The 23,874-nt window shown below is 41.7% G+C and overlaps 1 protein-coding gene across 2 annotated transcripts in view; it reads left to right on the plus strand.

Annotated features, from left to right (window-relative positions):
* Nucleotides 1-23,874, plus strand: part of CUL1 (cullin 1) — a 96,690-nt gene that overhangs the window by 42,363 nt on the left and 30,453 nt on the right. For both annotated transcript variants that reach the window (XM_075827071.1, XM_075827070.1), the window contains exons 2-6: nt 125-424; nt 15,141-15,315; nt 15,472-15,639; nt 16,041-16,091; nt 17,539-17,629. In XM_075827071.1, coding sequence (XP_075683186.1) covers nt 285-424; nt 15,141-15,315; nt 15,472-15,639; nt 16,041-16,091; nt 17,539-17,629 — 625 coding nt within the window. In that variant the 5' untranslated portion in view covers nt 125-284. The remainder of the gene's footprint in view (nt 1-124; nt 425-15,140; nt 15,316-15,471; nt 15,640-16,040; nt 16,092-17,538; nt 17,630-23,874) is intronic.

The following is a 23,874-nucleotide window of genomic DNA, read 5'->3' on the forward strand; positions in this document are numbered from 1 at the left end:
ATGGGAAAGAATTCCCCAACTTCAGTCTTGTTGTTCGTGTGTTCTGACGTCATACAATATAGGTTTTTGACAAACATCGCTGCAACCACAAATGTCTAATCTTTCCTCTTTGTGTCGTTTTCAGGTTTTCTGACAGAGACCATTTGTAACCCCAAGGTATCTTCTAATAGTTTGGAATGTGCCATCATTTTGACATCTTATGGAGGATTAATTAGTTCACATTAAGACGTTTTTGCACTAAAGGACTTTAAACTGGGCACGACACAAAAAAACAAAAGGTGAAAATGTCATCCAACAGAAGTCAAAATCCTCATGGACTTAAACAGATTGGCTTGGACCAGATCTGGGATGACCTGCGGGCCGGCATCCAACAAGTTTACACTCGACAGAGTATGGCAAAATCCAGATACATGGAACTCTACACGTATCCTTACACCGATCCTAATGTTTAACCTGAATGTATTGTCCTGTATCTCAAGAGATGGACGGAACGCCAAACTTTCCAGCTTTATGAAGGCTTGTAATTTATGGAGCATACAGTCGTCTGGGTAAACTTCTTTTCAGTGTTTTCACAGGAGTTATAAAGAGGATATTCATACTTAAACCATATGGTAAGGCAACGTTGCTGGAAAATTCTTGCTGCATCATTATACAGCAGAACAGGAGTTGATACAATCTGAGGCAATGTCCATGGATATTAAAGAAAACCTTTCACCTGCCCATACATATGCAGCTGAGCGCACCATGTGATAGGCAGGGCTGAACCAATCCTGGGGCACTTTACATTTTTTTCCTATCCTCCTCCGTTATTTAGATATCGGTGCCGTTTTATATTTGGTGCCTGATATTTAAATCATGAACTGTCAATGGGCTGTGTAATTAGCAAGTGGGCGTGTAGCATTGCTGTGACACTGTCCAATCCGCTACGGACAGTGTCACAGCAAGAGCTGGAGAGAGGAGAGCGTGTGCGCACGCGCGCAGCTCCACCGCCACCACGGAACAGAAGAGAAGAAGATTGTGAATTCTTCTGTACCGTGGCGGCAGGAGTATAGTCAGCAGTGGCGTCGGGGCCATGCGCGCGCGCGCTCTCGCTTTTCAGCTCTCAGCAGACAATGTCGACAAGACCGTGTGAGCTCTTGCGAGAGATCAGTCTTGCCGTCCTTGTCTTCCGAGAGCTGGTGAGTGAGAGTGCGTGCCTGCATGCGGCGCGCACAGGTCAGACGCCGCTGCTGACGATACGCCCGCCACCATGGAACAGAAGAATTCACCTTCTCCTCTTCTGGTGGTGACGGAGTTGCGCGCGCTCTCCTCTATTCATCCCGCCAAATATAACGGCACCGATATCTAAAGAACGGGGGAGGGTAGAAAAAAAGTAAAGTGACCCAAGGTTTGTGCAGCCCTGCCTATCACATGGTGCACTCAGCTGCACATGTATGGGCAGGTGAAAGGTTCTCTTTAAAGATGTGTGCGCCAATTCTCATGTTCTCTGAGTTTCACATGTGCATATATGCTTTGTTTTGGCCTTGCATTATATTGGTGAAGGAGTGTTGTACATGTAGGAAATATTTGTTATTTTATGCTATGGGGTTATGAAAGGTGGTCTAAAATGACTAAGGCTTTGTTCACATCTTGGTCGGTGGCTCAATTCAGAGCGTTTGTCACAGATTCCATCATATTTGATGAGGATAATAGCGCTGCATAAGTAAATGAGGTTTATTGGGTGCGGGTGATATCAGTCATGCGATGGATCCTGCTCTGCGTCCTGGTTTTTATTATAAACTGAAACACAGAGCCTAAGGGTATGTTGACACGACAGCGCAAAATACGTCTGAAATTACGGAGCTGTTTTCAGGCGAAAACAACTCCTGAATTTCAGACGTAATTGCTCGTACTCGTGTTTTTAGCGGCGTCCATTACGGACGTAATTGGAGCTGTTTTTTCAATGGCGTCAATGAAAAACTGCTCTAATTACGTCCCAAGAAGTGTCCTGCACTTCTTTTGGCGAGCCGTCTTTTTTACGTGCAGTCTTTTGACAGCGACGCATAAAATGACAGGTCGTTGACACAGTAATCATAAAACCCATTGAAAGTAATGGGCAGATGTTTGTCGGCGTAATGGAGCTGTTTTTTCAGACAGAATTCGGGGCGTAAAATTACATAATTACGTCTGAAACTTGGTCTTGTGAACATACCCTAAGAGTTGTTTTGTAAAATTACATAATGTGTACTATTGTTTTATCAAATTATTGTTTTATCTATTGTTTGCGAAGTTGCCTTGTTTTGTTACATACGTTTTAAGCTTGGTTTCCAGACGTTTTACAAATCTGTTCATATTATGGCAATCATCTCTGCTTGTTATTTAGCCGGTACATTCATTGTTTCCGAACGCTGCATAAAATTCTGTCCATGGTCATGTGATGGACAGCACAGGTGAGCACAGTCCATTACAAGACAGCTCTAATACATATACTGTAAGGCTCTGTTCACATCTGCGTTGGACGATACGGCGGAGATTACAAGAAACAATAGCGCAGCATGCTGCGCTATTTGTTTCCAGTAAAACCACGCACATACTGATATCAAATGGGTTCCGTCGGCCGCCAGTGGTTTCTGTGGTGCAAAGGAATCTTTGCTTCTGGTTTTCTCCTTTTCTGCTCCTCTGATGGAACAGAAAGCCCCAACCCAGGTGTGAACATAGCCTAACTATAACAATCCGTGCATCTGTGTGTCCATCATATGAACATGGACAGAATTGTATCCACTAAGACGGATTGTCGAATTTGAAATCGCGGTTTTATTTATTTTTTATACAATGGGGGTCTAATGCAGACAGTGTTAGTTGCCCATTTAAGAATCCGGTTCCAGTTCTCACTTGTGTAGTACACGTTTGAAAATGAAACAACTGGTCTAGTTGGTTACTTAGGCGACTCTTAACTCCTTAACGCCGAAGGACGGATATATCCGCCTATGATCGCGCGGGTACTGCCAGTGTACCCACGCGATCAGCGGCAGGAGCACGGCTGTTATACACAGCCTGGCTCCTGCTGCAACTGCCGGAATCGAAGCGCGCTCCGATTCCGGCAGTTTAACCCATTAAATGCCGCTGTCAATAGTGACAGCGGCATTTAATGTGTTTGACAGAGGGGGGAGCTCCCTCTGTCACCCGATCGGCGCCCCCGCAAACAAATCGCGGGTCGCCGTCGGGTTTCCATGACAGCTGGGGGTCTAACAAAGACCCCCAGGTCTGTCTTCAGCATCTGCCTGTTAGGCGATGCCAGAGGCATGACCTAATAGGTTGCCTGTCAGTTTTACACTGACAGGCAATAATGCTTCGGTATACTAAGTATACCAAAGCATTATATATGCGGATGGGACTTTAAAGTTCGTGAAAAAAAAAAAAAAATATTAGTCGAAGTCAAATAAAACTACTTTTTTGACCCAAAAAGTGGTTTTATTTAGTAAAACTGTCAAAACAAATCACACATACACATATATGGTATCCCAGCGATCGTAACAACTTGACCAATAAAATGAACACAATTAAACCGCCGGATGAACGGCGTCCAAAGAAAACGCAAAAAACAACGGCAAAATTCTCTCTCCTCCCATTCCCCCCATAAAAAATAAAATAAAAGTTAATCTAGAAGTCCTATGTACCCCAAAATAGTACTAATGAAAACTACACATTGTCCCGCAAATATCAAGCCCACGTACGGCCACATCGACGGAAAAATAAAAACGTTACGGCTCTTGGAACGCGGCGATGCGAAAACAAGTAATTTCTTTCTAAAAGGGTTTTTATTGTGCAAACGTAGAAAAAACATATAAAACCTCTACATATTTGGTATCCCCATAATCGTACCAACCCATAGAATAAAGTTAACATGTTATTTACGCTGCATAGTAAACGGCGTAAATTTATAACGTGAAAATTAATGCTGGAATAGCTGCTTATTTTCAATACTCTCCTAAAATAAAGTTAATAAAAGTTAATCAATATGTTATAAGCATCTAAAAATTGTACAATTACAAAATACAACTCGTCCCACAAAAAACAATCCCTTATACGGCTATGTCGACGGGATAAAAAAAGAGTTCAGACTCTTGGAATGCGAGTGTGAAAAAACAAAAAATAATCCTTGGTCATTAACGCGCAAAATGGCCCGGTCATTAAGGGGTTAAGCTAGGGCTACACGACACCTTGTGGCCACGCGACCTAAGATCGCAATGTTGTGCTGCTAAAATCGCAACTAATGAAAGTGAACGTGGTCGTGCTAAAATCCAGCACGGTCGTGTAAAAATACAAAGTTGCACAGAACACTAATATAGTTTAGTAAAAAAAAAAAATCTTCAAAGGTGTTCATATCATTTTTTTCTTTTGCAGATTAAATGTGTGTTCGTTAAAAGAAAGGTAGAAAGGGTCTTCTAAGGTTATCTTGGTACAATTGTAAGCACTTATGAACACTATTGGTTTTTCCAGCTAAGTCACCATTCCAATGCAGATTTTCCAGTTTTTTTACTTTGAAATGCATAAAATAAGTTTGTCACTTCACTTCTTACACTTGCATATTGAAGATTGATCCCCATACTCTGCCAGAGCACATATTTCTAATGTCCCCATTCACACATGGAGAGATGGGCATTCGTGTTCGGACAGGTTTCCATGAAATTCCGTGCTGAGATTTTCCCATTCTTATCGTGTGGATTCTGGTCATAGAACTTTATTACAAAATAATAATGGGATATTTAGGTTATATGTGAAGATGTAAGAATTTCAACATATTGCATAATCTAGAATACCGAAGAGCATTTAATCCAGAAAACGTCCATACATTTTCCCAATTTAAAACAAGGCTGGATCAATTTTAAGAAGCCTGGTAGTCGGGGTATCTCAAAATGTGTTGTTGGTGACTTTAATGGGGGTGTCTAATGACAACCACTGTCCATAGTATTAGGGCATATGGCCGTCATAGAGGGAGGGGTTAAAAATCGGAACCTTGGCGATCAGCTGATTGCCAGGTTGGATTTTATTTATAGGGGATGTCTACATGTTTTTTATTCAGGTCTATGAAAGTTCATATTGTTGGGTCACTAACGGTCAAATGGTCTCATGGCGTAGAATACATGGCTCTTGATTATCTAAAATATTTAGTTTCCTTGAGTTAGGCAATGTTCACAGATTTTCGGTGTGGCTTCACGCACATGGGAAAATATCTGCATGGATTTCAGAGTCGAGGATGTGTTTTGGATTTGCCCCAGATTTCACCTACTCTATTGTGAGTTGACACTGGTGTATTACGGCTGTGTACAACCTCTGAATTTTATGGATAATATGTAATATGTCACCCATAGCAGTCTATGGTACTCTACTATACCTCTCTGTGTGTAAAATAACTCCCGCAAAAAAGAAGTGCATGTCACTTCTTGAGCCGTTTTTGGAGCAGTTTTTCATTGACTCTTTAGAAAAAACGCTGCGAAAACTGCGAGCTGCTAAAAAAAAGTCTGAAAACAGGAGCTGTTGTGTGTGTCTGAATCAGTTAAAAGCTGCCTCTCCCTCTCCTATTGTATGTTCAGCTCTCCCTGATATGTTGGTACCAGACTTCGTGGCACAATGTTCATGCAGCCTCATTTCTAGTATGGTAATTGTAGTACCAGTCTTAGGCCTCATACACACGACCATAGCCTTGTGCACAGCCGTGATTTTCAGGTCGGACAGCCACGGAGTGTCGCCCGCAAATCGCGGGCCGTGCACATGGCCGCATGCATTCATTTCTTATTTTTTTCCAAAAACGTTTAGAAAAATGCACATAACTTTGCAAATAATAAATATGCTAATTTGGCTATACTTGCCAAATGGGAGGTGACCCTTTTCTTCTTACTCTGGGCGGTGTAATGTTTTTTGTATGACATTGTCCAATCAGCCTCATACAGTTCTCCTCTTCCCAGCCCAGCAACACAGTGTGATCATATAGTATACAGCTTCCATCCCTGACTGTGTTTTCAAGTGGGGATCCCGCTGGTTGTTTCACAGCTAGAACTGCGATCCTGGTGCAATATGAAAGATGAGAATCTCATCTTTCATATGCTGCTAGGTGGTCCACAGCCCGAGATATGGCTGTTTTGAAGTGATCCCCTTCTCTCCAGCCATGGTCTCACATTGTGTGTGAAGCAGCTTCATTCTGATAGGACAGGTCAGAGGCTGTGAGGTCGCTCCACCTTAGCAGAATCGCTGGTGTTGACACCCACTTGTCTAGTATAGATTCATTTGCATATTTAGAAAATATCTCATAACTTTTCAAATAAAATTTTCACTGGCATTATTAGTGTGACAGCGCCTATTACATTAGCTAGGAGATAGGGCATTACTAAACTAGTGACAGATCCTCTTTAAAGAGGCTCTGTCACCAGATTTTGCAACCCCTATCTGCTATTGCAGCAGATCGGCGCTGCAATGTAGATAAGAGTAACGTTTTTATTTTTTGTTTTTTTTTAAATGAGCATTTTTGGTCAAGTTATGACCATTTTTATATTTATGTAAATGAGGCTTTCTGAAGTACAACTGGGCGTGTTTAAAGTTAAAGTACAAGTGGGCGTGTATTGTGTTAGTTACATCTGGGCGTTTTTACTTCTTTTACTAGCTGGGCGTTGTGTATAGAAGTATCATCCACTTCTCTTCAGAACGCCCAGCTTCTGGCAGTGCAGACACACAGCGTGTTCTCGAGAGATCACGCTGTGACGTCACTCACTTCCTGCCCCAGGTCCTGCATCGTGTCGGACGAGCGAGGACGCATCGGCACCAGAGGCTACATTTGATTCTGCAGCAGCATCGACGTTTGCAGGTAAGTCGATGTAGCTACTTACCTGCAAACGCTGATGCTGCTGCAGAATCAAATGTAGCCTCTGGTGCCGATGTGTCCTCGCTCGTACGACACGGTGCAGGACCTGGGGCAGGAAGTGACGTCACAGCGTGATCTCTCGAGAACACGCTGTGTGTCTGTGCACTGCCAGAAGCTGGGTGTTAACGAAGAGAAGTGGATGATACTTCTATACACAACGCCCAGCTAGTAAAAGAAGTAAAAACGCCCAGATGTACATACACAATACATGCCCAGTTGTACTTTTACTTTAAACACGCCCAGTTGTACTTTAGAAAGCCTCATTTCCATAAATATAAAAATGTTCATAACTTGGCCAAAAATGCTCGTTTTAAAAAAAAAACAAAAAAAAAAACGTTACTCTTATCTCCATTGCAGCGCCGATCTGCTGCAATAGGAGATAGGGGTTGCAAAATCTGGTGACAGAGCCTCTTTAAGACCTTCCCCACCAAAAGTCATCATTGATTATTATGTAGTTTATATAAATGAAGCTCTCATAATGGCACTTCAAGAGCACCAACATCCTGAACCACTAAGTTTGACAGAAAAGAGCCTCTAAATGTTCCAGTTTGATTACATTGGTTTCCTAATGTGTTGAATTTCACTACGTCTGTAGTGTTCCCTTTTATTATTGTCAGCTTGTTCCCTGTTTCTAGTGCAAGGTTCTTATATATGTGACAAGGTTTTAAAAAAAGATACGGTTCCATCGGGTCCAATTTATAATCCTACTGTGTTGATCCAGAGGAAGGTGAAGCCCCCATGTGGGTGATGCCAATTGCCTCAAAAGGGGAAAAATTCCTCCCTGACTCAAATATGGCAATCAGAATAAATCCCTGGATCAACATCCCATCTCCAGAATTCTTAATTTATAATTTGTTTTTCTTTATATTATATTTATTCCTTGTTCAGAGAATCAACCATCACGACAGCCTGTGGCAGAACCTTACATATTCTGACTGCTCTCACAGTAAAGAATCTCCGTCTGTGATGGTGGTGAAATGTTTTTTTTCCTCTAGACGTAGAGCATGCCCACTTGTCCCTAACACCTCTGCTGTGTCGCTTCAGTTTTACATAAGGCTTCACAGATGGGCTGTTTGACTTGACGTAGACTTCCACATCATACAGTTGTTAAAATGTTTACACGCTTGTTTTATGTTAGTGCAAGTTTACTCACATATCTTTAGGCCCCATTCAGACGACGGGGATAATCGGCCTGCATTAAAATCAATGCACGTCTGTGGGGCTGTTTACATGGCCGTTTTTTTTTTTTTTAACAAACTGTGTGAACGTACAGGGAAAAATAAGACGTCCTATTTTTGCCTGTTTTCCAAGATCCCTCAATAGACTGAAATCTATGAGGGACCCATGAAAACGGGTCCTGCACGGGTGCAGATCGACCGTGGAAAACTGCAAATTTGACACCCGGTCGTCTAAATAAAGGCGAACGCCTCATGCACACGACCGTGTGCGCTGTCAGAGTCCTGTCAGTGATCTGAGGAAAGATAGAACATGAAACAAGGGGAGGAAACGTCCAGCTCACCGGTCCAACACCTGGCACTCAAGCTTCGCTCGGATCCCCGCAACGGTCCACGGTAGATAGTGAATGGAAGTGAAAGTTGTATTGCAGAATTAAAGTATAAAAATTATTATTTTTTTTTTAATCCGCTGAATTTTTCCACCTTTAAGGTCACCTATAATCTGTACAAATGTATTGAAAAACAAACTGAAATCTTTTAGGCCTCATGCACACCATAGTGGTGTGCATGGCCCGTGATTTGCGGCTCGGACAGTCGCGGACCGTGTACGTTTTTTTTCAATGAGCCCGGACTGCAAAATGCAGCCCATATAAGACATGTCCTATCTTTTTGCGGTCCAGGCTCCCGAGCAGTGCACGGAGCGTGGAAACCACGGTCGTGTGCGTGGTGCCATAGAAATGAATGGGACCGCAATTCACCCGCAGATTTGGTGCATGAGGCCTTAGGGTGGAAAAATAAAGCACAAAAATAATGTGGTTGCATAAAGATGCACACCCTTAACCCCTATCCGCACGAGGACGTAACTGTGCGTCGTTGCGGGAGGTTACTTCCCGCACGAGGACGTATAGTTACTGAGTTTTTCCCGGTGCACACTGTCGGAACCGGGAGGTCAGCTGTCGCCGACAGCTGATACTCGCCTCTTGCCGTCCAGCGTTCCTTTGCCGCTGATTTCGGCAAATTAACTCCTTAAATCCTGCGATTGGTTGCAATCGCCGAATTTTAGGGGTTTCTAGCATATCGGCAGACCCCCGTCCGAAATCGCGCGGTCTGCCGATAGTATGGCAAACGGAAGCCAAACAATGGCTTCCGGGTCTGCCATGGACGGAACCCATCAGGACCAACCATCGGCTGGTCCCGATAGGCTTCCTGTCAGAGTGACAGGAAGTCACTGTCGTTCCCGATGCACACTGTCGGCGACAGGGAGTGCATCGGGAACTTGGAGATCAGCTGTCCCCGACAGCTGACACTCCAGTGTTGCCGATCAGCGGCTCATCGCCGCTGATTTCGGCAATTAACCCGTTACATGCGGGGCTCGATTGCGATCTCCGCATGTAGCGGGTTTGTAGCGCATCAGCAGCCCCCATGCAATCGTGGGGGCTTGTGAAGGCACCCGGAGGCCAGACAACGGCCCCCGGGTCTGCCATGTATGTCAGCCTATGAGGATCAGCCTCTGCTGATCCTCGTAGACCAACTGTCAGAGTGACTGTTACGTCACACTGACAGTTGGAATACATTACACTACCTAGGTAGTGTAATGTATTCTAGCAGCGATCAGAGCTGCAGGTCAAAAAAAAAAAAAGTGTAAAAAGTTAATAAAAATGTTTTATAAAAGTGTAAATACGTGTTTTTTTTTCCTATAATAAGGCATTTATTATAGGGAAAAAATGAAACCGTTAAAAAAAAAAAAAAGTACACATTTGGTACCACCGTGTTCAGAATGACCCAAACTATGAAACTATAATGTTCATTTTTCCGCACGGTGAACGCCGCAAACAAAATAAACGGAAAGCTGTCAGCATTTGCTATTTTTGGGTCACCACCCCTCCCAAGATATAGAATAAAAAGTGATCAAAAAGTCACATTTACTCCTAAATGGTACCAATAAAAACTACAACCCGTCCCGCAAAAAACAAGGCCTCCCACAGCTTTTTTGACGAAAAAATAAAGTTACGTCTCAGAATAGCGTGTCTCAGAAAATAAATTATTTTATAGAAACTTAATTTTATTGTGCAAACGCTGCAAAACGTAAAAAAAACTATACAGATATGGTATCGGCGTAATCGTACCGACCGGCAGAATAAATTAAAACGTAATTTATTGCGCACGGTGAACGCTGTAATAAAGAATTTAAAGCGCCAAAATCGCTGTTTTTTTGGTCACCTTAGCTCTAAAAAAGATCCTGAGGGGCCAAAATCCTCACTATACCCCTAGAAAAATTCCTTGAGGGGTGTAGCTTCCAAAATAGGGTGACTTTTGGGGGGTTTCCACTGTTTTGGTCCCTCCGGGGCGTTGCAAACCTGACATGGAACTGAAAACCAATCCAGCAAAATCTGCGCTCCAAAAGGCGCTCCTTCCCTCCTGAGCCTTGTTGTGGGTCCAAACATCAGTTTACGACCACATATGGGTATTGCTGTAATCGGGAGAAATTGCTTTACAAATGTTGGGTGGCTTTTTCTCCTTTTATTCCTTGTAAAAATGAAAAAATTCTATGTTACCACAGAAAAATAGGTGATTTTCATCTTCACAGACTAATTCCACTAAATTCTGCAAAAAAACTCTGGGGTCAAAATTTTATTACAAATGAATTTCGGCAAAAAAAATGAAATTTGTGAATTTCACCTCTACTTTGCCTTAATTCCTGTGAAACGCCTAAAGGGTTAAAATACTTTCTGAATGTGGTTTTGAATACCTTGAGGGGTGCAGTTTTCAAAATGGTGTGATTTATGGGGACTTTCTAATATATAAGGCCCTCAAAGCCACTTCAGAACTGAACTGGTCCGTGAACAAATGGCCTATTGAAATTTTATTGAAAATATGAGAAATTGCTGCTAAAGTTCTAAGCCTCGTAACGTCATAGAAAAATAAAAGTACGTGAAAAAAAATGATGCAAACATAAAGTAGACCTATGGGGGATGTTAACTAGTAACTATTTTGTGTGGTATTCCTATCTGTTTTACAAGCAAATACATTTAAATTTAGAAAAATGCTAATTTTTGCTAAAATTTGAAGTTTTTCACAAATAAATATTGAATTTATCTACCAAATTTTTTCACTAACCTAAAGTACAACATGTCACGAGAAAACAATCTCGGAATCGCTTGGATAGGTAAAAGCATTCTGGAGTTATTACCACATAAAGTGACACATGTCAGATTTGAAAAAAATCATCTGTGTCCACAAGGCCAAAACAGGCTGTGTCCTAAAGGGGTTAAGCTAATAATTTGTTGAATTACCCTTCGACAGCATTCAGTCTTTTTGGGTAGAAGTCTATCAGCATGGCACATCTTGACTTGGCAGTTGTTGCCCACTCTTCACTGCAAAAGCACTAAAAATCTGTCAGATTGCGAGTGAATCTCCTGTGTAAAGCCCTTTTCATGTCACCCGACAGATTTTCAATGGGATTCCAGTCTGGGCTCTGGCTGGGCCATTCCAAAACTCTGATCTTCTTCTGGTGAAGCCATTCTTTTGTTAATTTGGAGGTATTCTTTGGGTCGTTGTCATGCTGAAAGGTGAAATTCCTCTTCATCTTCAGCTTTTTAGCAGTAGCCTACAGGTCTTGTGCCAATATTTCCTGATATTTGGAACTGTTCATCATTCCCTCCACCTTGAATTAAGCCCCAGTTCCAGCTGCAGAAAAACCACCCAAAGCATAATGCTGCCTCCACCACGTTTCACTGTGGGTATGGTGTTCTTTTGGTTAACCTATACCTGCCAGAAAGTCCTGCAGCTCCTTTAATGTTGCTTTAGGCCTCTTGGTAGCTTCCCAGACCAATTTTCATCAAGTTGAGGGACGTCCCGTTCGTAATGTCCTATGCCCTCTAGCTGCCGTATTCCATCTGTGTATGTGTTAAGGCTTCGTTTTCATCTGCGTTGGGGTCCCGTTCTGACGTTCTGTCTGAGATTTCCGTCAGAACGGGACCCTGAACAGACACAAACGGACAGGAACAGAAACCAGAGGTCTCCGTTTCCATCACCATTGATTTCACTGGTGACGGATCCGGTGCCCGTGGTTTGTTTGTCTCGTTCACCGGACCCGTCGTTTTGCCGGAAGCAATAGCGTAGTCGACTTTTCCCCCTCTAAATGATTTATTTGGTTTTCAATGGAATTGCACAGATTATGGGTCACATTAATGGGAAAAGTTCTGAAATGATTAATCTTGTACTGATTTTGACATGACAAAAACCTGGCAGTTTAACAGGGGTGTGTAGACTTTTTGTGTGTGTGTGTGTGTGTGTGTGTGTGTGTGTGTGTGTGTGTGTGTGTATTATGGAGATATCAGACACAAACTGTTACAATGTAGAAACTTCCGTATGGACTACACAGTGACTGAATACGCGGGCACATGATGCCTTCACAAAGTGCTGACAAGATGCAACCTCTATGTGATGGCCAATTGTTCATTTTTTTTTTTTGACTGGTGTTTTCCCTTAAACAGAAGCTGTCTCCACGTTTCCCCTATGAAATATAGTTGGATATACTGGTTCTTTAGACAATGCTATGGCTTTGAAGGGAAGGGGAAGATCAGAGCCCCAAAATCTTTCCTTATTTCAATCTAAGTTAGGGTCAGTTCCCACATTCTTTTCGTGCTAATTTTCACTAAAAAACCCCCATTAAATTCAATAGGAGGCCTAAGCGTGTTTATTTATTTTTTTTTATTTTTTTTCCCAGACTGCATTTGCCTGCTGCCGGGAAAATATTTTTGTTTTGCCCGCAGTCCTTACATTCTATTTGATGCCCGTGGGCAAGAACGTTGGAAAGAAGCGTTAAATTAATGCAAACGGTTCAAAATTTGCTTCAAAATTCCTGAAGGAACTAGGCCTTTGAATAAACATTTGCCACCTTCCCAGTTTTCATTCTTTCATGTTTATTTTTCTAAACAAATGATCATTTTCTTTATTGAAGGTGAAATTTATTTATTTTTTTTAAATTTTTTAATATACGGATGACCTATTCACAGGATAGATCATCAGTATATGATCGGTGGGAGTCCAACACCCAGACCCTACACCAATCAGCTGCTCCAACCACTGTATAGTGGCCATGCTGGGTTACTGCGGTGCTACTCCTATTCACTTGAATAGAAGCCAAGCTCCAGTACTGCAGCACGGCCGCTATACAGTGGTTGGAGCCTTCTGCTTCTGGAATGGACCCATGCATAGCTTCCTGTGCCTGGAGGCAGCTGGTCATTGCTGGGTCTGGGTTCACTTGAACAGGAGCAGTGCTGCAGCACGGCTGCTATACAGTGGTTGGAGCCTTCTGCTTCTGACACGGACCCATGCATAGCTTCCTGTGCCTGGAGGCAGCTGGTCATTGCTGGGTCTGGGTTCACTTGAATAGGAGCAGTGCTGCAGCACGGCTGCTATACAGTGGTTGGAGCCTTCTGCTTCCGTCACCAACCCCGAAATAGCTTCTGAGTGATGGAACGGCTGACTGGTGCGGGGTCCTGGTGGCGGACCCCCACCGATCATATACTGATGTCCTATCCTGTGGATAGTTTAGAAGTATAAAAAACAGCCCCAAATCTGGACAACCACTTTAATTTAACAGTAACAACCGCAGCCAAATACTTCATATAACTAGAGACCACTCTTTCGAATTATAGTGAAGAAAATTTGTCCCAAGGCATAGAGAAAGTGGCAGTATTGGTCATACGATCCTTTTTATTCGACAAATCCCTCGACAAAGAAGTATAACATTGGCTAAATATAATTTCATAACAAGTCCGGACATTTCCTTTATTCCTATCCCACTATAATGCTCCCTCTTCTGCAGCAGGAGCTATTTCCGGGCTCACATCTCTCCTATGGAGCATTTTCTGACATATGTTAGTAACCCCTAGCACGTATATGCTGAACTGGTTTTTCTATGGTTACATCAGTCTTTGGTTTAGTAACATTACGGACTCCTTTTGTGCTTATTCTAATGTTCTTCTGGATTCGGGAGGCAAATGTTAAGAGAAATATAGTTACTTTTTTGAACTTTTGGCATGGGCTATGACCAATGATGAGGCCCAGACCTCACCATGTTCTGGCTGGTGATGTCCAAGTAGAAAAGGTTGCGATACTGTGGTCTAAAGCAGTGTTTCTAAGCCAAGTACACCCTACATGACCATATAGTTTGCTGTATGTTAAAAGCACAGCATTAGGGCAATACAAGTATCCCCTAGAAACATGGCATGTACCCCCTTGGGTACACATACCATTGGTGGAGAACCTAGGGTTTAGAAAACCTGTACAAACTACTATGATTATTTTATAGGGGAAATATAGACACTTTTTTTTTTTTTTTTAAGTAATTGAAATCATCCAATTTGAGCTGAACAATTTGATTTCCTCTGATATATTGTTCGTGATGTTGGAGTGTGACTGAAGACGCAGATTAAAAGGGTAGGCCCCAGATTGAAACTAATCACCCATCCAATGGATAGATAAGTGTCCGATGGGTGGGGGTCTGACAATTGGGACCCTCCCACCGTTTAGGAAAACCGAGGTTGTGTCCCCCCGTCGTCCCCCGTTTGAATGGACCGGAGACTGATGAAGAAATCTGCCGCTCTGTTCAACATTATAGGACTGACCAATATCTCCAAATATCTATATCTCCAGCTGTCCTATGGATTCGAATGGAGCGTCAGCGCGCATGACTTCACCTTCCACCCCACTCAAACGGGGGACATAGGGGAGCCCCTTTCTCGTAATTGGAAGGGACCCCAGCTGTCGCCTCCCCCTCGCAATCAGACACTTATCACCTATCCTGGATAGGTGATCAGTTTCAATCCTGGGCCAACCCTTTTAATACTGGTCATATATACTCTGCTTCTTTGTAAATTTACCAACTAAACCAGGCAGAGCCTTTACCCATGGTTACTGTATCTCGCCACGATGCAGACAAGAAATGTAATATACCCTTTGGACACATCCAACGCAATATTGTCTGATTTTTGTGTGTTTTGTCATTTCTTTTTTTCTTGTAATGTATTTGACCTCATCTGTTCCTTAACCTCTGCTGTCAGTCATGTTTATAACTACTGTACTAGTGTACACCAGTCTAACCAGGCACGGGGTGCTGGAGTACCACAATCAAAATCCAAAAAAGGCCAGACCCCTGGAGGGGCCCAATTTGTGGGACTTGAACTGTACAAAAGGCTAAAAGAATTTTTGAAAAGTTATTTGACAAACCTCCTGAAGGTAAGTTTTTTTTAATTTTAACGTCTAAATAATAAGTAGGTTAAAATATTTCTGCTCTTAAAAAGTGGTCAAATAATTATTTTTTTTTCGAATTTTGAATAGTTCAAGTTAATATTGAATGTGTGTTGACCTGTAAATACCTAATTCTCTATTTAGGATGGTGAAGATTTAATGGACGAGAGTGTTCTTAAGTTTTACACACAGCAGTGGGAAGATTATCGGTTTTCTAGCAAAGTTTTGAATGGGATCTGTGCATATCTCAACCGACATTGGGTTCGACGTGAATGTGATGAAGGACGTAAAGGAATATATGAAATTTACTCAGTAAGGGTCTCGATTTTGTAAAAATTAGTTTTACATAATGTCAATTGTTGGGCTAGTTGTTCTCTGTTCTGACACTTGCTTATTATCCTAAATGTATTTCTTGTTTGTCATTACAGCATATGCTGTTCATTGTCTCATTGTAGTAGTAAGGCGCCATGCACCTGACCGGGCCCGTGATTACGGGCACGGACAGTAGCATGCATTTATGGCCTGTGCTCCCATATAAAGTATGTGAGTACAGTCCGTAAAAAGCTTTTGCGGAGCCTTCCTACAGCACGGGCACCTTCCCGTAAATATACGCGGAGTTGTCTGTGGGCAATAGAAGTGAATGGGTCTGTGATTACGGATGAATTCTACAGTCGTGATCATGGGGTATAACTGATTTTCTTTTGTCTTTCCAGCTTGCCTTAGTTACCTGGAGGGATTGCCTCTTCCGTCCTTTGAACAAACAGGTAATGACCGCAGACTTTCATTCTGGCTAATGTTTTGCTGAGAGATCAACTTTGATTTGTGCCATGCGCCCTTTTAAAATGATAGAAAAATAAGGTTAATTTCACCATTGAGCATAAATTGTTTTACACAAACGTTTCTTTTTAAAATGAAACAGTCCGTATTCAATCACCGTGCAAGACCAGCAAATGTTAGAGCGACATTTTTTTTTAATTCAAGAGTTGGGGTCAGTTTACACAGTATTTGATGCTTATTTTGACGCAGATGCCGCGTCGGAATAAGTGAAAAAAACCAGCCCAATTCACGCCCAACAAAAAAAATTAACGCCTTTGCCTCCCATTGCAATCAATGGGGGAGGCAGAGGCGTTTTTTATTTATTTTTTCTTCCCAGAGGCTTTTGGCTGCGAAAAAAATAAAATCTGAATGCTCTATCTTCGAGCGGTTTCTGCCTCTAATCTCCCATGGAAATCAATGGGAGGCAGAAAGAACCTGCGGCGCTTGTTTGGAGTTTTTTGGGGTTTTTTTGTGGCGGTTTGTGCCTGCCACTTTTTTATATTCGCCTTTAAAGGCTTAAAAAAAACAAAAAAAGAAACTGCAGTGAAAATTTTTTATCTGACAATGCTGTTTTTTTTTTCTTCGGCCTGCCCACTTTATTGGCGCACAAACGAGGAGTAATCAGTGACCTTTCCAGACAGATAAATACATATTTAAATCTCCCACCAGGGTTCCCGAGGGGCAGAGGCTAATCAAATGGCACTACCTGGCTGTTGTGTTACATAAAACATACCTTTTACTGTTTGTTTTTTTTTCTTGCATACATGTGAGTGATATGCAAGATTAAAGTGATTTTATTTTTCCGCATAATGAGTAGGAGCAGCAGCAGGGGGGCGGAGGGGGAGAGACCTCTGATTGGCTTAGGGCACACAGCACTTCTCTTACATCTCACCAGAAAGAGCATACCCGCCCAGCAAGCATGGCCAGAGAAAATGTGCTCTAACCAGCAGAGGATGGGAAAAGCCCCAAAATATGCAGGTTGTATCTGTGGCTACACTACATTAGAAACACAAAACTGCAGCTACATAAGGAGTGACACTGATCTTTTAGTATACTTTATAAATTCTGAATACTACAGCTGTAGTAGAGTAATGAAACGCTGATATGGTAATTACGTATTTCTGCCTACGATGATTCAGCCACTTAGATTGTTTTACTAGAAAGCTATGTGCGAAGGCAGCAATTAAGTAATCGCATCAGTCCATTCCCTTCAATGTGTAACCAGGATACGGACCTCTGAATCACTGCTGGAGAATGTCATCCCGAATTGAGGATCTTCATTTCAGAGTCGTTAGGAAATGGACAAATCTGCTTTATTTCATACATCAACTTTATTTTTCTAATAAAATGGTCAGATATGTGTCCTGACAATGTAATGTTTGTTTGACTATTTAGGTGACAAATGCAGTACTGAAATTAATTGAAAAGGAGCGGAATGGAGAAACTATCAATACCAGGCTCATAAGCGGAGTTGTACAGTCTTATGGTAAGGATGTTTATGCGCTCTTGTTGGTCTACTTGTCAGTTGCGATTTAGCAACAAACTACAAAGTGTCACTTTTATAGTAACAGTACATGCTAATATCCTAAGGCTTACTTCACACGGTGTTCAGGAATTCCACTGCCTCCTTGAAAAAACAACTAGGGAGCATGGAACTTCTTAACTATTCCCTTAACCCCTAGCCGAACCACTCAGTAACTATACATCGTCGCGGGAGGTTACTTCCCGCACGAGGACCGAGGACTTATAGTTACGGAGTCGTTCCCGGTGCACAGTATCGGCGACAGTGTGCAGCGGGAACCAGGAGGCCAGCTGTCTCAGACAGCTGACTCTCCACTCTTGCCGGACAGCGGTCCTTTGCCGCTGATTTTGGCAATTAACCCCTTAAATGCGGCGATTGATTGTGATCGCCACATTTAGGGGGTTTCTCGCACATCGGCAGCCCCCATCCAATTGGCTGGTCCTTATAGGCTTCCTGTCAGTGACACTGACGCCACACTGACAGTTGGAATACATTCCAATGTAATGTATTCTAGCAGCGATCAGTGCTGCAAGTCAAAAAAAGTGTAAAAAGTTAATAATGTTTTATGAAAGTGTAATAAGTCTCTTATTAATGGAAAACAAATGAAACCGTTCGTAACGACCCAAACGGTTACTTTTCTCGCACGGTAAACACCGCAAAAAAAAGACATGAAAAACTATGCCAGGATCGCTATTTATTTGGTCACTAGCTCTCCAAAGATATAGACTAAAAAGTGATAAATCATGTACCCCAAAATAGTACCAATAAAAACGAACACCCTCACTGCAAGAAACAAGCCCTTACACAGCTTTTTTGACTGAAATATAAAGATATGGCTCTCAGAATGTGCTGATACAAATATTTTTTTTTTTTTTTAACAAAGTCTTTTCTTTGTAAAAGTAGTAAAAAATATAAAAACCTATATAAATTTGGTATCACCGTAACGCAGAATAAAGTTAAGTTGCCGTTTTTACCGCACGGGTTAAAAACAAAACCCCAAAAACAATAGAGGAATTTCAGCCTGCAAATATTTTTGTTTGTTTCCCAGTACATTATATGGTACTTTAAGTGGTGTCAATAGAAACTACAATTCCTCCTGCAAAAAATAAGCCCTCACACTGCTAAATCGCCAAAAAATGAAAAAGTTATGGCTCTTGGAAGGCAGGGAGTGAAAAATGAAAAAGCAAAAAAGTATCAGTCCTGGAAGGGTTAATTAATTTCTGATAAAAAAAAACCCATTTATGACCACATATGGGGGGGGGGGGGGGGTATTGCCATCCTTGGGAGAAATTACTTTACAAATGTTGGGGTGCTTTTTCTCCTTCCTTTTAAAAATGAAAAAATTCAATGTTTTAGCAGAAAAAAAAGTTGATTTTCATCTTCACAGACTAATTCCACTAAATTCTGCAAAACATCTATGGGGTAAAAATGCTAACTATACCACTAGAAAAACGACTTGAAGGGTGTAGTTTCCAAAATGGGGACACTTTTGGGGGATTTCGACTGTTTAGGCACCACAAGACATCTTCGAACCTGACATGGTGCCTAAAATATATTCCTAAAAAAAGGAGGCCCCAAAATCCACTAGGTGGACCTTTGCTTCTGAGACCTGTGCTTCATTACATTACCACACTAGGGCCACAAGTGGGATATTTCTAAAAACTGAAAAAAAAAGTATTAGAAATTAATTTCGGCAAAAATAAAGTAATTTGTACATTTCACCTCTACTTTGCTTTCATTCCTGTGAAACGCTTAAAGAGTTAAAGAGACTGTCACCACATTAGTGGCCTATATTGTACATGATGTGATTGGCGCTGTAATGTAGATTACAGCAGTGTTTTTTTATTTAGAAATAGTTTCTCAATGGCCAACTGGGTATTTTTTACTATATGACCAAGTGGGCGTTGTACAGAGGAGTGTATGACGCTGACCAATCAGCGTCATACACTTCTCTCCATTCATTTACTCTGCACATAGCGATATAGTTATATCGCTATGTGCAGCCACATACACTAACATTACTGCAGTGTCCTGACCATGAATATACATTACCTCCAGCCAGAACGTGATGTGTATTCAGAATCCTGACACTTCTGTATCGATTGTGTGACTTACAGCACAGCGCGATCTCGCTGTGAATGACAATTTACGGAGTAATCTCACACGAGACTACGCCTGCTATGCTGTAAATCACAGACGCTACAGAAGTGGTCAGGATTCTGAAAACACCTCACGTGTATCGCTATCTGCAGAGTAAATGAATGGGGAGAAGTGTATGACGCTGATTGGTCAGCGTCATACACTTCTCTCCACAACGCCCACTTGGCCATATAGTAAAACACGCCAAGTTGTCCATTGAGAAAGTCATTAGCATAAAGCTAATATAGGTCATAACTCCGTAAAAAATGATCGTTTTTCTAAATAAAAACCACTGCTGTTACCTACATTACAGCGCCGATCACATCATGTACAGGATAAGCCACTTATAATGTGGTGACAGCCTCTTTAAAATACTTTCTGAGTGCTGTTTTGAATACTTTGAGTGCAGTTTTTTTTAAATTGGGTAATTTATGGGGACTTTCTAATATATAAGGCCCTCAAAGCCACCTCACAACTGAACTGGTCCTTGAAAATATAGCCTTTTGAAATTTTCTTGAAAATGTGAGACATTGTTGCTAAAGTTCTAAGCCCTATAAAAATAAAAGGAAGTGAAAAAAAACGATGCAAGCATAAAGTAGACCTATGGGAAATTTTAACTAGTAACTATTTTGTGCGGTATTACTATCTGTTTTACAAGTAGATCGCTTACATTTAAATTTAGAAAAATGCTAATTTAAGTTTTTCACAAATATTGAATTTATCGAGCACATATTTTTTACTAACATAAAGTACAATATGTCACGAGAAAACCATCTCAGAATCGCTTGGATAGGTAAAAGCATTCCAAAGTTATTACCACATAAAGCGACACGTCAGATCTGAAAAAAATCATCTGTATCCACAATGTCAAAACATGCTGCGTCCTAAAGGCTTTATAAACCTTAAAAGCTAATTTTTCTATGTTTTTATTTCATGTGTGGTTTTATTTATTTTAAACATGCCTTTAATATACATTTATTAAAAAATCGTATTTCGTTTTTGCATGGCAGCTCCCCCCCCCCCCCCCAAGCTGGACTGACCGCTCGGCTGAAAGATTCCTGTGTGCCACTACCACACAACCTAGGGCTAGATTCACATGAACGTGGGGAGACTCTGATGTGAAAAAGTGAAATTTTCACTGAACAGCGTAGATTTGAGCCTATGGAGAGAATTGTGAAACGGAAGATAATAGGACTGGTTCTAGTTTTCAAAGGAGCGTTCACATTGTATGTTGAAACAACGGCCGTGTGACTGGCCCCATTGAAAAAGATGCGGCTTTTGTTTTAACGGATATCACCCGGACGTATTCAACGCTCGTGTGACTAAGGCCACATGGAGCGCGGCACTGACCCGTCCTTGTTGTGGCCAACAACTGAATCGGGACCATGTTCGGCGCAGCTGTCAAATAGTCTGTAAATGGCCGCTTGTTGTTGCAGGTAAAACGGCCCTTTACTTGCAAATATCGTGCGCCTATTAACCCCTTTAGGACACAGCCTGTTTTGGCCTTGTGGACACAGCCTATTTTTTCAAATCTGACATGTGTCACTTTATGTGGTAATAACTCCGGAATGCTTTTACCTATCCAAGCGATTCTGAGATTGTTTTCTCGTGACATATTGTACTTTATGTTAGTGAAAAAATTTGGTCGATAAATTCAATATTTATTTGTGAAAAACTTCAAATTTTAGCAAAAATTTGCAAAAATTAGCATTTTTCTAAATTTAAATGTATTTGCTGGTGAAACAGATAGTAATACCACACAAAATAGTTACTAGTTAACATCCCCCATATGTCTACTTTATGTTTGCATCATTTTTTTTCAAGTACTTTTATTTTTCTAGGACGTTACGAGGCTTAGAACTTTAGCAGCAATTTCTCATATTTTCAATAAAATTTCAAAAGGCTATTTTTTCAGGGACCAGTTCAGTTCTGAAGTGGCTTTGAGGGCCTTCTATATTAGAAAGTCCCCATAAATCACCCCATTTTGAAAACTGCGCCCCTCAAGGTATTCAAAACCACATTCAGAAAATATTTTAACCCTTTAGGCGTTTCACAGGAATTAAGGCAAAGTAGAGGTGAAATTTACAAATGTCATTTTTTTTGCCGAAATTCATTTGTAATAAAAAAAAAATCTGTAACACTGAAGGTTTTACCAGAGAAACGCAACTCAATATTTATTGCCCAGATTCTGCAGATTTTAGAAATATCCAACATGTGGCCCTAGTGTCCTAATGGACTGAAACACAGGCCTCAGAAGCAAAGGAGCAGCTAGTGGATTTCGGGGCCTCCTTTTTTTAGGAATATATTTTAGGCACCATGTCAGGTTTGAGGCGGTCTTGTGGTACCTAAACAGCCGAAACCCCTCCAAAGTGACCCCATTTTGGAAACTACACCCCTCAAGGCATTTTTCTAGGGGTATAGATAGCATATTGACCCCACAGTTTTTTTTGCAGAATTTAGTGGAATTAGTCTGTGAAGATGAAAATCACCTATTTTTCTGTGGAAACATAGAATTTTTTCATTTTTACAAGGAATAAAGGAGAAAAAGCACCCCAAAATTTGTAAACCAATTTCTCCCGATTACGGCAATACCCCATATGTGGTCGTAAACTGATGTTTGGACCCACAGCAGGGCTCAGAAGGAAGGGAGCGCCTTTTGGATTTTGGAGTGCAGATTTTGCTGGATTGGTTTTCAGTGCCATGTCGGGTTTGCAACGCCCCGGAGGGACCAAAACAGTGGAAACCCGCCAAAAGTGACCCCATTTTTGAATCTACACCCCTTAAGGAATTTTTCTAGTGGTATAGTGAGCATTTTGGCCCCTCAGGATCTTTTTTTAGAGCTAGGGTGACCAAAAAACAGCGATTTTGGCGCTTTAAATTCTTTATTTATTACAGCGTTCACCGTGCGAAATAAATTACGTTTTAATTTATTCTGCCGGTCGGTACCATTACGCCGATACCATATGTGTATAGTTTTGCAGCGTTTGCACAATAAAATTAAGTTTCTATAAAATAATATATTTTCTGGGACACGCTATTCTGAGCCGTAACTTTTTTATTTTTTCGTCAGGGAGGTCTTGTTTTTTGCGGGACGGGTTGTAGTTTTTATTGGTACCATTTTGGGGTAAATGCGACTTTTTGATCACTTTTTATTCTATATCTTGGGAGGGGTGGTGACCAAAAAATAGCGATGCTGACAGTTTTCCGTTTATTTTGTTTGCGGCGTTCACCGTGCGGAAAAATTAACATTATAGTTTCATAGATTGGGTCGTTACGAACGCGGCGATACAAAATATGTGTACTTTTTTTTTTAACGGTTTCATTTTTTCCCTATAATAAATGACTTATTATAGGAAAACAAAACCTTTTATTTTTACACTTTTATAAAACATTTTTATTAACTTTTTTTTACTATTTACACTTTCTTTTTTTGACCTGCAGCTCTGATCGCTGCTAGAATACATTATGCTACCTAGGTAGTGTAACGTATTCCAACTGTCAGTGTGACGTCACAGTCACTCTGACAGTTGGTCTACGAGGATCAGCAGAGGCTGATCCTCATAGGCTGACATACATGGCAGACCTGGGGGCCGTTGTCTGGCCCCCGGGTGCCATCACAAGCATCAGAAGCCCCCACGATTGCATGGGGGCTGCTGATGCGCTACAAACCCGCTACATGCGGAGATCGCAATCGAGCCCCGCATGTAACGGGTTAATTGCCGAAATCAGCGGCGATGAGCCGCTGATCGGCAACACTGGAGAGGACAGCTGATCTCCAAGTTCCCGATGCACACTGTCGCCGACAGTGTGCATCGGGAACGGCACAGTGACTTTCTGTCACTCTGACAGGAAGCCTATCAGGACCAGCCGAAGGTTGGTCCTGATGGGCTTCTGTCCATGGCAGACCCGGAAGCCATTGTTTGGCTTCCGTTTGCCATACTAACTATCGGCAGACCCCGCGATTTCGGACGGGGTCTGCCGATATGTTAGAAACCCCTAAAATTCGGCGATTGCACCCGATCGCCGAATTTAAGGGGTTAATGCGCCGAAATCAGCGGCAAAGGACCGCT

Source organism: Rhinoderma darwinii, chromosome 5 (genome assembly GCF_050947455.1).
Source record: "Rhinoderma darwinii isolate aRhiDar2 chromosome 5, aRhiDar2.hap1, whole genome shotgun sequence".
In the NCBI taxonomy this organism is placed as follows: domain Eukaryota; kingdom Metazoa; phylum Chordata; class Amphibia; order Anura; family Rhinodermatidae; genus Rhinoderma; species Rhinoderma darwinii.